Genomic DNA, 12,974 nt, shown 5'->3' on the forward strand with positions numbered 1-12,974 from the left:
AGGGACCACGGTGGGACAGCCCGGGAGTACCCCGAGACCTGTCCCCGCTGCTCCCTGGCACAAGCGAGGAGCAGGGTTCAGCTGCCTGCATCTCAGGTCCAAACCTCTGCAGGACCACGCATGCCATTTAATTTGCACCCCACCTCCTCTCCCCCCATTGCACATCAGAGCGCAGCCCACCGCATCCCAGAAACACGGATCCCAAAGGCACCGGGGCTCCGTCTGCTCTCCCCCACAGCAGCGTGAATCCTCCACGGAGGGACCAGAAGCAGTAAGGACCAAGGAGCAGAAGCGACCGCCCAAGGGGGAGGTAGGTTTTGGGGTTTTCCCACTGCTGTTGGTCCCCCAAGCGAACCCAGCTAGCGAGGGGGAACGGAGAAAACCATCCTGCCCCATAGCTGGTTCCCAGTGCCCCAAAACCAGGGGCATCAGCTGAGTGTGGGAAGAAAAACTCCCACTCACGGTGCCACCGGACCCCAGGGCCCCCAGGCACTTGCCACTGTCACGGGGAGGGCTCCCACAAGTGCCAGGTGCCGGAGACCCTCCCACCACCACCCCAACACCCTGCACAGACATCTCCCCCCTCCCTGTTTGCCCGCGGCAGCCTCGGTCCTGGCAGCCTGCCTGTCCCCAGCAGCTCCCAACACGCCCGGCCAGGAGCTGCCGCTCCCCCCAGGATCTCTCCTCCATCATTGCTGCCCTCGCTCGCTGTCAGACTCCATCACCATTCACCTCCTCCTGCCTCGGGCTGCTGCTGTGAGAGCCCGGTCCCAGCCCCGGGCACCGGTGGGTACCCAGTCAGGCACCCTCCCTAACCCTAACCCTAACCCTGGCCAGGCACCCTCCGTCCCACCGGCACCCGGGGCCAGGACCGGGCTCTCCGGTGCTCCCCCGGCACGGCCCTTTGCCAAGCTCAGGATGGAGCCCAGGGCTTCAGTGTCCCCCACTGGCTCCTTCAGCCTCTCCTGCTGGAATAAAGCCTGGAAGCGGCTCCCGAGCTTTCTGCTCCTGCTCTTTAATTCCTGCTAAAGCCGAAGGAATACGGCAGATGTCAGATGGGGCACTGCGCTGGATGAGCTCGCAGAGATCTTGGGGACATCTCCGAGCCCACGCTCAGGGTGAAAGCGGCTCTGTGCATTAAACAGCGAGAGCCAGCCTTGGGGTGAAGGAGGGGTTTGTTTCCTATAAATGCCTAGAAACACATTTTCAAAGCGTTGAAATCCATCGCTTTCGCTTTGAACTCCTTCGAGGCAAGCAAAGAATGGGAATGCGCTTTTGTTTTTTTAACATGGTACTTTTAAGATGGGGGATATGCAGAAAATCTGGCTGGCTGAGGAGCACGAGGTATTTAAAATGTGTTGGCTGCCAACTCGTGGGCTGACATAATCCATCATGACAGCAGAGCCGACCAGGCAGGATTTACAGAGCCTTTCAAAACAGGGAGAAGAAAAGGTGCCTGATTCAGCCTGGAAGAATGCACAAGAGATACCTGCGGTGGAAAACTATCCAGCACCCAGATATTTAATGAGGGAGACACCTGAGACGTGGTGATGCAAAGGAGACCCGGGCGGATGCTCGGCAGAGCTGGACGAGCATCGCAGGGGTTACTTGTAGAACAAAACCTGCTGCAAGACGACCCTCGTCTTCCAGGATGCTGCGCCCGTGGGGTGGGTATTACCCGACCTTTACTGGGAAGGAGGGATGAAAGAAAACAGATATTGAATATACTTGCTGCTTGCAACACTTGCACCAGGATTTTTTCCAAAAGGGATGGATTTCTGTAGGGCGAAGCAGCGGGCCGGCACGGTACGGGGGTGAGGAGCTGGGAGGAGGCAGTCGTGCTGGGAAGCGACCAGGAGGTCCCTGGATGGAGCCGAGCACAACACCGGCACACCGGGATTAATTAAGTGGATGAGGGACGGCGGGTCAACAGGAGGAACTGCAGCGAGGCTGGGTTTAGCGGGTAACAGGGCACGTTTCTGCACGTTTGTGCAACTCAGTCTCAATATCTCTCTCCGGGTAGTTTTGGGGGAGGAGGGAATAAGTGTATCCCGTGAGCAGTATATGGGGACAAGTCCCTGCGCGCTGCCCAGGCTCCGTGGTCCCACTCCTTCGCGTGGAAAAAGCGAAAGAAAAGGGGGAATTGGTCACAGACACGGGGAAAAGGCCCCGTGCAGAGGCACAGGAGAGAACAAGGCCTGCTGGAAAAAAAGAGGGAGGAATCAAAACAAACAAATCCCAGGAGGAAGAGGTCGGGACAGAGAAGGAGCTACTGAGTCCTCGTCCAGGGCCCGGAGCTATCGCACGTCCCTGTAACGAATCCTCGCCCTCCTCGGGCGGTGGTCATGTGCAAGACCTATTTTGGGAAACTGAGGCAGGGTCAGCCCCAGCTGCTCAGCGAGCCCGTGCCAGCGCCGGGAAGAACTCCCAGGGCTGCGTCTTGCCACTGCTGGCGTCGGTGGCTAACCAAGACATTGCTGTCACGGCGAGGGGTGGGAGGGACGCCCGCCTGCGCCGGGGCAGGAGCCGGGAGGCAGAACACCAGCCACGTGTCGCAAGCTTGTGCCGAGACAAAAAGCAGCCTCGTCCCCAGCAAGACATCCCCGTCCCAGCCTCTCCCACCCCCCACGTGCACTGGGAACGGGTGGCGAGACCAAATTTAGGCACCGAAACCTCTGCCCTCCCCCCCCGACCCCCCCCGCATGGGGACCAGGGCAGCCGTGCCGAGAGAATCACTGCCACCGCGTCCTCCTCCCCACCGGCCATGTCCGTCCCTGCCCACACCGTTGCCACGGCTCTCGGGGAGGGAAAACAAGCCGTGACCCTTGCCAGCGGCACGCCGGCCATCTTAGCACCTCGCTCCCTGCGGGGGCTGCCCCTACCTTCTCTGCTCCGGCTCCTCCAGTACAGGACACCAGCGATGCCCAGGACGTGGCTCAGGACAAAGGCGGCGGGAGGCAGATAGGAGCTTTCCGAAAGAGGCATCGTCCCCTACTCCCGGCCCGCTATCCTGAGCCTGCCTCCAAATTTCTTTCTCCTGAAGCTGCCGCTGCCGGAGCCCGGCATCGCTGGGAGGGCGAAGGGACGGGGAGGGGGGGGAAAGGGGGGAGGCCAAGCCGCTGCCTGCAGAAACTTCCGAAACTTCCTGCCTGCGCCTCTGCCTCCAGCTGCCTGCGTCCCCGGAGCTGGCAGGGCTTAGGGACAGCCAGCGTCGCCGGGACGGGGCCAGGGAGATTTCGGAGCTCGGGGTGGGACGGGGGGGGGGAGCGAGTGGAGAGAGAAAGCGAGCGTCAGGCCGGCTCGAACATCTTCCCTCGGTGTTCACGCGGCCAAACTTCGTCACCCCCCGCTCTGGGGGGAGAGACGTCATCTCCTCAATTTCCATTCCCAGCCCGGCTGGAAGGTCGGCTGTGGCTCCAGCGGCCGCGGCGAGGAGGGATCGGCGGGAGCAGCTGCCGCGCCGGCAGCACCGCAACGCCCCACTCTTCATGGGGGGCCTGGGACCAGCACAAAATCTTGCCGCCCGCAGCGGGTGACAGCCGGCAGCCCGGCCCGGCATCCCCTGCCCGCAGACTGCCTGGCAATGCCGACGCACCGAGGGCAGCCGGGATTGAGCGGGGAGCGGCTGGGGAAATGCGGGCAGCACTTCGGTAGCGTTCGAGTGGCAGCAGGCAGCTGCCTGCTGGGGGCTCGGTACCCCGGGCTGGACCCAGTGCCAGTCTGCCCGCAGGAAACCCTCTGCCCAGCAAGAGGGGCAAAAGCAAAGGAGACCAAATTTGGGCTTCTGGGAGTCAGGTACCCCAAGCGCGTTTCCCTCGCCCTCCCTGGATGCCCAGAGATAAATGTATTAACTGCCAGGACACCCCATGGAGAAATACCCGCAAAAGATGCTCTAACACGAAACACAAAGGTTCATCCACCTCCCGGCCCTTCCTGCAGCCGGGTGCCCCACTCGCCGCCAGCATCACATTGTGCACGGCGAGACTGGGCAGCCCAACCCCATTTATTAACCGTTAGCACCGTGCTAGGCGTTACTGTGGCAGTTTCACTTCTTTTCGGAACCGTTTCCGGCAGTAGAAGCACAGAAATGGCACAGGGAAACCGAGAGCAGCAAGCCCTGCCGCGGCACGGCCGTTACGTCTCCCGGCCCGTTTGCCGTTGTAACCACAAGCAAACCGGGCAGAGAGGCTCCTTACAAAGCCTGTTTTGCTCTCAGAGCCCATCGTGTGCCGGGTCCCCCAGCCAGCTCCTGGGGGAAGAAACTGCCCCTTAGATAAAAAGTTGTACAGAATTAAATGCTCATTTTTTTGCCTTTACCTTCGCAGAAGGGCTCAGACAAGAGCAGCCTGTTCTGCTGCCGGCGCTCGGCAGCGAAGGGGAAAGCCATTAAGGTGAGGACCGCACGCCGCAGCCCAGGGCTGCAGACCTACGAAACCTCAGCCCGGCTCAGGCTTTGCTGATGGAGAGCGCCAGGAGCCCAGGCTCGTGCCCAGCCAGCGCCAGACCCGCTGCCATCTGGCAGCACCCGCTCCGCAGCGTGGGACGGTGAAACCACGCAAGGTGCGGGGTGTCACCCGGATGCACGCAAAGATTTCTATTATATTTATAACTCCTGAGCAGCTCCCCAAACCCAACGGCCTCAAGCTGGTCAGGCCCACCAAGAAAACCGTATCGAGCAAAACTTGATAGACCCAAATATCGCGTCGCTCCACGGGGGACCTGCACCACCTGTGACCTCCTAACGCCGTTCAGGCTATTGAGACGGGCGATAGAAAATACAGAGAATTACCCCAGGGCTCAGCGCTGTTGCAATATATTTTCCAGAGCTTCAGCCCTGCCCGGATGAAAAATATCCCGGGATAGTTTTCATCTAAAGCAATCTGCTTTCTGTTAAGGCAGAGGAAGCGCTGCAGGAGTAATGATCTGCCGGCAGGCACGAGGCCACCATAAATGGCCCCGCGGTGTGGCCCCGAGAGGGGCAGTTAGAGCCCTGCAAGGCAGACGGCTGCGGCTGCTGGGGCTGGGATGTGCCGGTGGAAAAGGCTGGGGGAAGCAGGAGCTGGTTTTTCCCATCCCCTCACCCCAGCTGCACCCATGGGGGCTCGGCCGCTCCTGTGCTTCCCGGGTGCTGCATGCGCAGAGGGGCCGATAAAATGCACGGAGCACGGCCAGCTGCTCCAGCCGGACAAGGCTTCGGGCAAAAGAAACTCTTTAAATATATATATATATATAGTCATATATAAATATATACAGAAATATAAATATATATATAAACAAACATATATAAAAATAATGCATATATATATATATAAACACATCCCTCCCCTGCACCAGAACACCCCAGGGACACTGGTGGTCCCCCACTTCATCCCACTCAGTTTAACACCGGTCCCCCCCTTCCCTTTCCACGCTCCCCTTGCCAGCGCACGCTCGGCACAAGCCAGCCCGGCCGCCTCTCGCCGCTGCAGGAAGCCGATAACGGCTGCAGCCCAGCCGGCGGCAGGAAGCAGCAGACCCGGGGTGCAGGAAGCCAACGGCGGGTTTCGGGGTGACCCGCCGGGGCTCTGGGGGCCACCCAGCAACGGATCCAGCCGCCAGCCCCCCAGCTCGCCCGGGGGGGGGGAGCAGCCCGAGGCCGCCCCCCCTCCCCGCCATGGAAACCGCCCTGCGCACCCGAAACACAAACAGCTCATTTTAGTTCCTTGCAAGGCGGCTTTTTCAGCTTCGACCGTCGCCTCGGCCCAGAAAGGAAAGGGGTGGGGAGAGGACACGCGTCTCCCGCCCACGGAGGGGTCCCCACCTTGCAGGGAACCCCCCCACACCCCGTTTCACAGGGTGCCCCGCACAGCATTTTGCAGCCCTGTGCATCACCCCAAATGGTGTTACCCCCATCCTGGCCCCGCTCCCTCCCAGCGCCCTGCCTGGGTTTTAGGGTACCCCACGGGACGGCTCTGGGGACGCGGGCTGCCCCGGCCCCCCCTCACTCCGGCCCCGGAGCTGAGTCACCCCTGGCTCCGTCCAAGAGTTTCGTGTCCAGGGCCAGTCCCGCCCCGCCATGCACCTCCCCGGTGAGTAATGCTCAGCCGACAGCCCCGCCATAGCTGCCGGCTCCGGCATCTCCTTATATGACTGGGGAAGCTGCCGGGCAGCGGCACAGGGGAGCCGGGCACAGCCCACGCTTCCCCGGCACCGCTCGGGGGGTGGAGGCACCCCGGCATCGGGGTGGGCGATGCCGCAGGGATGCTCCTCCGTCCCTTGGGTGCTGTGGCCTCCCAGGAGGCAGACGAGGCCCCGCTGGCTCCAGCCAGGGACACGTGTCCCAGCCCCGGGAGGTGGCAGCCAGGTGGCACTGTCGAAACGCCGAAGCTGGCGTCACCGGATGGGGATGGCGGCCAGAGCCGGCACCCAGCAGCGCCATACCTGGGTGAAGCATCTCTCCAGGGCTCTGCCTGTGCCCATGGCAGACGGGGGTGCCCAGTGCCCCCAGCCAAGCCCCCCAGAGTCCCCCCCCGTCGCCCACAGCGGGCAACGGTGGACGTGGAAGCGGCCGTGAGTGCAGCGGGGGACCTGTGTGGTTTTACAGAGGGGGTTTCTCTGCACCCAACAGGCAGTGGGGTCACCCCACACCAGGCAGGGGACACCCCGCTCCCTGCAACGGGGAAGGGGCCCGTCCAGCAGTGGTGCTGAGCACACACAAACTCGTGACTGCAGTATAGGGCCTGAGCTTCCTGCCATACTTCCTCCGCGATGCTTTCCCCCTTCTGTTGTTTCTTCCTCCTTTCTGGGATCTTTAAGGGCAAATCTCAGTCATTTATGGCAGCGGCCGGGAATTGCCAAGGAGGGGAAGGAGACTGGGTTTCTGGATCGGGGATGCCCCAGGTACATCGCAGAGACGCATCCCTCCCGCTCCCCGGCACGGCCCCGGGGGCAGGTCCCGCTACAGCCTCTGCGGGGGCTGGATGGGGGGGGGCACAGTGCTTGAGCAAAGCTACTACACCCCTAACCCCGATCCAGGGGACCGAGCACACGTCCCGCACCGGCAGCCAGCCGCAGTCGACATTTCCCCCCCACCCGGGACCACGGCTTTTCCCAAGCAAAACCCAGAGCCTGGCCAAACCCGCAGCATCGCACCCTCCTTGCGAACGACGGCTGCGGACAGACAGACAGCCAGCTCAGCAAGAGCACACGCACACGTGCCGACACACCCCCTCCTGCAAGCACGGGCAGGGCCCTGCCAGGGCGCGGGGGCTCGTTCCACCCTGCCCACGGTGCCAGGAGCCATGGGAAAGGAAAGCAAGAACAAAGATGACGTTTCTTGTGATCCGGGCTATTAAAAACAAGGTGGAACGAGGCAGGTCGTGGCTTCCGGCGCTGCCCAGCGCATCCCCGCGGGACGAGCTCCTCCACTTCGAATAAAAAAAAAACCAACCCAAACCTCTCCTCCTGCCGGTGAATCACCCGCCTGTGCGTGTGCGGGCAGAGCAGCCGATCCCCTCGCCATCCGGCGGGTCCTGACGCCGGGCCTGCCTACGTGCCTCTGGCTCCTGGCAGAGCGGGTGCATTCGCCGCATTAAACATTTTCTTCTGGCTTTCATCATCCTGGAGCGGCCACGGCCCCACCAGGAGGGATGGGGACAAGTCCGCAGGGTCTCACGCCGGCCCCTTGGCATCACCGCCAAACTCCAGGGCTGCAAAGGGTCTGAAAAAATGGGGACTACGAAACCTCCCAGGCAGCAACGCTCCTTGTAGCCCTGGAAAAACCAAACTCCCGAACGCTGTTTTTTGTGCAAATAGGGGTTTTGGCCCAGGAGAAGTGGATGTGCAAGGGCTGAGGCTCCAAATGCCCCACTGTCACCCGCTGTGTTTGCACAGGGAACCAGAGGGGCTTGAGCTGGGCTTCACTCGTAACGACTGGGGCAGCCCCATCCAGCCCAGGGTTCAGGGGCCCTTCTGCACCAGCCCCCCCGGACCAGCATCCACACCGAGAGGGCAACACAAGTGAATATTTAACTGCAAATCTCTCGGCAGAGGAGCTGCCTGCACTGCCAAAGGTCGGCTAGACACGGCAAAGCAAAGGGAGAGGGAAGGGGGCTGCACGGGGAGAGAGCCTCAGACCCCCCCGCCGCCATCAGCGGTAAAATCTGAACTCCGAGGAACCACAGAAAGGAAGCGCTGGTGATAAGAGCGGAGATGTTCCCCTTTCCAGCAGACGTCTGGGCACCAAAAGAAGAATTATACCTAAAAAAAAAAAAAAGACTTCCCTTCCCATGGCAGAGCTGCCACCCTGCAGCCAGTGCTGCTTCGGGACGGTGGGGGGGACGCGGGACAGGACCCCAAGGACCACCCCGCTGCTGGGAGATGGAGGCAGAGCGCAGAGATAAGATGGTTCGAGCTAAGGCTGGAAGCAAACATCATTCCTGCCAGTTTTCCTTCTCCAAAGCAAACAGCCATACTGGACCGCCACCTGCTCACAGCTTAATCATTCCCCAGCAGCGCGGCTCAGCATTAACTCCTGCTCCCGGGCAGGAGGGGTGGAAATCCCCCAGCACACCAGCAGTTATGGGGTCTACGGGAATGTGACATCCAAAGCAGGGCTGTCCGAGGGGACCGACTCAGATGGGATGGATGGAGTCAACAGGAAGACCCCAAGGCCTCAAGAAACTCTGAAATGACCCAAAAGGAGACCGTTTCCCTTCGCAGCACCAGCGTGCTCGCCTGGATCCCGCAGGAAGGAGAGCAGCTGGCATCCCCAGGGCACCAGCACGGAGCTCCAGCCTCCCTCCCTTGGTGGGGTTTGCTTTTTGGTGCCCCAGATTCAGCACCCTTCCCCAGGGTGTCCGCAGCCGTCAGCACTGCCGGCCCAGCTGCCCCGAGTGCAGGCAGGTCGCCTCCCCTCCGTGCGTCCCCCAAAGTGACCCAAGACCCCCCCCCCCCCCCCAACACGGACCCCAGCAGATCCTCGCACCCAGCCGGTGGCTTTGCCGAGCCACGTGCATGCAATGCCATCCTAGACACGGCTCATTCAGACCCTCTCCAGCACTGCCTGGGCTTTTTAACCCTCCCTCGCAGCAGGAAACCAAGCGCGTCACGCTGAAGAGGTGGTGAGGGTGATCTCACCGCTTCTCTCCCCGTGTTAAAATCCTCCATCAATCCACCCGCCCGACAGCCTCCCCAGATGACTGCCGAGGCCATTGGGTTTTTGCTGACACAGTGGTTCAGGCATTATTTCATCGCTTCCCACTTCTCAGAAGCCTCCCCAGGTTTGTCACCCCTCCGAGGACGCTGGCAGGGAGCCGTACCGTGCTTGCTCATTAAATGATGCCATGAAACTCGTGGCCATGCACCCCGGGCTCCGGGAAAGCACCGAGCCCCACTGAGCCGGCATCGACTCGGCAGCATTGCCCTGCAAGGAGCGGGCAGGAGGGAGCAGGGGACAGGGACACGCCGTGGCTGGGTACCAGGGCACAGATAAAAGCTGCGTGTCAGGAGGCAGACGGCCAAGCGTTGAGGGCAGCTCTCGATGCACATGGAGCTGCCGGGTGAGAGGGAGGAGGTGAAGCCGGTGCCAGAGGTGAGGAGGATGGGGAGTAACAGCAAAGGTCTCCCGGCAGAAAACACTCCGGCTTTTTGGGAGTGAGCAACATCATCCCAGCTCTGGGCGTGGAGGAAGGCTTGCTCGCACACCCACGTGCAAGAGGACACACACATCTGCACGCTTTCCCAGGGGCCTGTGCTGACACGGCGAGGTGGCACCTTTCCCAGGCCGGGGGAGGAGGAGGAAGGCGATGCCATCTCCAGGTCCCTCCCTGCCCCTCCGGCCATGGGGACAACACCACACACCTCACAGAGCCACCGTCTCCACGGCTGGGTAAACACCCGCTCCGTAATTCCCAGCACGCCCCACCGGCACCTCTGCAGAGAGAAAGCCGTGCAAAACCAAAGCAAAATAAAAAACACCAAGAAAAAGCCCACCACACGATTTGATGGAAGCCCCAGCAAAGGCGAGCAGCAGAGCAGCCCAAGCCCTGGCTGCATCCTGCACCTGCTCCTGCTGCCTACACGGGGGCCGAGCACCAGTAAACACCCCAAGTCCTGGAAAAATCCCCCAAATTAAGTCCCAGGCCCCAGCCCCTCTTGGAGGAGCTGAACCCCATGGCGGGGCAGCCAGCTGGGGTGTGGAGCAGCACCTCGGCACAGCCGAGCCCCGGGGCGGATCCCGGGGAGCCAGGTCAGAGCCACGGAGGTGGGACCATCATCGGCCGCCCAAGGCCAAGCCCTGCGCTTCCCACAGCGGCGGCTTAGGGAGCAGGAAAGCCGGAGGGCGGAGGGATCGCCGGCATCAAAACTCCTTTTCTACCAGCTAACAAAAGGCCCGGTGTCTCCGCAAAGAGGCTTGTTATTCCAACGCCAACCAAAGGCTGCTTGGCAGCGGGAGAAATAGGAAAACGTTAGGCTAGTGGGAACTGGCTGTGCTTTGTTTGGGGCGTGCTTGGGCGCTGTGTTTGCATAGGCTCCACGCAGCAGCTCACGACGTGTGCGGGGGGGTATCAGGGCCGGGCTCCCCCCAGCCGGGCTGCCCGGGCACGGCCCCACCGACAGCCCCCCGGCTCCGGACCCCCTCGCCCCACTCCCTGCAAACAGCGATGCAAAACAGCAAGAGAAAAGGCAAGGGGATCTCGCAGCCCAAGCGCGCACCCCGCAGCCCAAGCTGCTGGTAGGAAGCTGTCCCCCCCTCTTTTGCTGCCTTCGACCCCCCAGGCTGTGCCCCACAAAGCAGCCCAGGGTTTGACCGGCCTCGCCACGAGGACAGCAACCCCCCGCAACCCCCCAGCCTGCTCGGGACAGGAGACATGCAAAGCCCCGTCTTAGAAATGGAGGTCGAAGAGAAGAAAGAAGCAGATTCTCTCATTTTCCCCTGCAAATGGAGGGCAGGCAGGCAACCTTGAGCCCTAATCTCATTAGATGTCCCAAACTAAGCAGTGTGAAACCTGATTAGTGCCTTGTGGGAGGCGGGTGAAGGGGTGGCAGCCCGCTCCGCCAGCCGGCCCCCGCACCCTTCAACTGCAGATGGGGGGGTCCCGACCCCCTGCGGAAGCCAGGGCTGGGGAGCAGGGCACCCAGAGCTGCCTCCCCACAGCACCCTGCGCTTGCCCGGGGTCCGGATGCGGCCCCGGTCCTTCCACGCTCGCTTGCCCGGAGCGTGAGTGCTCCCAGGGATCACGCCCGTGGGCTCAGCCGGGGCTTTGCTCATGGCTGCGACGTGCTCCGAAGTGATGCTTCATCCCAGCTGCTGCCACCGGCTCCCGGCCGGGCCGGCCTTGGCATGCAGCAGCAGAGAGGAATTTGGGATTAAAAAAAAAAAAACCCAAACCAAACAGGGGAAGGCAGGAGCCTGAAACTTCTGTTCCCTAGAGACCCGCTCTCCCGTGGAGAAACTTAATCCCCATTAAAAAACAAATGAAATAATCCAGTTGCTAACATCGCTCTGCCTGCTTCGTTCAAGCACCAGCGCAGCACCAGATCTGCTGGATCCCACCAGCCTGGCCCAAGCCCATCAGATGCTCTTAGGAGGGCTGAGCTGGACCTTTCTGGAGCAAAAACCATCTCTGGCATCGCGAGTCTGCGGTGGGAGAGCTGTAAGTTGCCAGGGATCCTCAGTTAGGGCACAGTTCGCGAGTCCCCCCGGCCGGTCGTGCTCCCCAGGGGACACCTCGTGGGGTGGCCGTGCCAGAGGAGAGGCACCCACCCTTCCCCGGGAGCAACCGACCACGTCCTCCTCCCCATCCGTGGGGAGACAGGGCCAGGAGAGCCACGTGCCGGAGGAACCAAAACCAACCGGGGCCTCCACCCGCGGCGGCCAGGGCAGATGGTGGCCCTGTATCTCTTATCTCACCCGGCCACCTTGGGCAGCCATCACACGATGGGACGAAAGCAAAAGGCGACGGCGGTGCACAGGGACGAGCCGCAGCACCGCTCCGGCACCAGCCTCGCGGCATGCGCCAGGGCAGGATGCTGCCGCTGCCTCCTGCTCCGATCCCCAACAAACACATTACATCTAAAAACCCCTCTTTTTTTAATGTCAGAAACCCAGCAGAGGCAGGCACACGCGTGCTGCAGGGGCGGTAGGAACAAGCGCGGATCCACTCACGGCTGCCTGGCCACGGGGAAAATCAGAGTTCAGTTCCCCTGGGGAAAGCACATGGCAGCAACAAGGTCAGATGAAGCCAGGAGATTAGCCAGCGTGCACGGGAAAAGGCCGAGACGATGCTGGATTTTATCTGGCTGCCCAAGTAAACAACGAACTCCTCAGAGTGAAACCAGCCATCGTCACGCCAGCGGTAAAATTAACCCGGCAATAAATTTGTAATCAAATGGGTTTCCTGAGCCGAGCCCAAGGGTCTCGTCACCTCCGGCCCGTGACAGCCACTGCCCCGGGAAACCCGAGACGGAGACTGTGCGGAAAGGCCGGGGGACCCCGAACCCAGCGGGGCAGCGGCTGTCGGGGCAGGGTCCATCGCGGAGCAGCATCCTTTGTCCCCAGCACGGAGCGGGGGGGGGGGATCCGGCAGGGCCTCCCAGCCCCATCCCAGCCAGGCGGGCGCAGGGGACCAGGACGCTCTCCAAGCCCTTCGCCCAGCGGGGCTGCCAGCGATGGATGCTGGCACCGCGCCGGGGGTCAGGGGCCTGGACTTGCACACACGGGCATTTACATATGAAACGCTCCCAGCTCCAATATCCACTGCCGTCTCCACCTCCCTGGGGAGATGAATAGAGATGGGGAAAAGAAACCTCTCCAGCAATAAAACCTTCCTTTCCTCCAGCCTTGTCCAGCCCGGCAGCTCAAGGGCAGGCTGGCCGGGGCTGCTTTTGGCGCTGGAGAGCACACTTTGCTACGTGGCAAATGCCAAACCACGACAGCAAGAGCTAACCATAACCGCCCGCAAAGGCGGGCGCCCCTTCTGTGCTTGGATGCA

At 61.8% G+C, this 12,974-nt stretch overlaps 1 protein-coding gene across 13 annotated transcripts in view; it reads right to left on the minus strand.

Moving 5' to 3' along the window:
• Window positions 1–12,974, minus strand: part of MACF1 (microtubule actin crosslinking factor 1) — a 149,764-nt gene that overhangs the window by 115,590 nt on the left and 21,200 nt on the right. The window contains exon 1 of one of the 13 annotated variants that reach the window (XM_072885334.1): window positions 2,883–3,217. The exons of the other annotated variants lie outside the window; for them this stretch is intronic. Coding sequence (XP_072741435.1) covers window positions 2,883–2,985 — 103 coding nt within the window. The 5' untranslated portion in view covers window positions 2,986–3,217. Of the gene's footprint in view, window positions 1–2,882; window positions 3,218–12,974 lie in introns of those variants that run through there. 13 annotated transcript variants of the gene reach the window in all.

Source organism: Ciconia boyciana, chromosome 21 (assembly GCF_034638445.1).
Source record: "Ciconia boyciana chromosome 21, ASM3463844v1, whole genome shotgun sequence".
Taxonomy (NCBI): Eukaryota; Metazoa; Chordata; class Aves; order Ciconiiformes; family Ciconiidae; genus Ciconia; species Ciconia boyciana.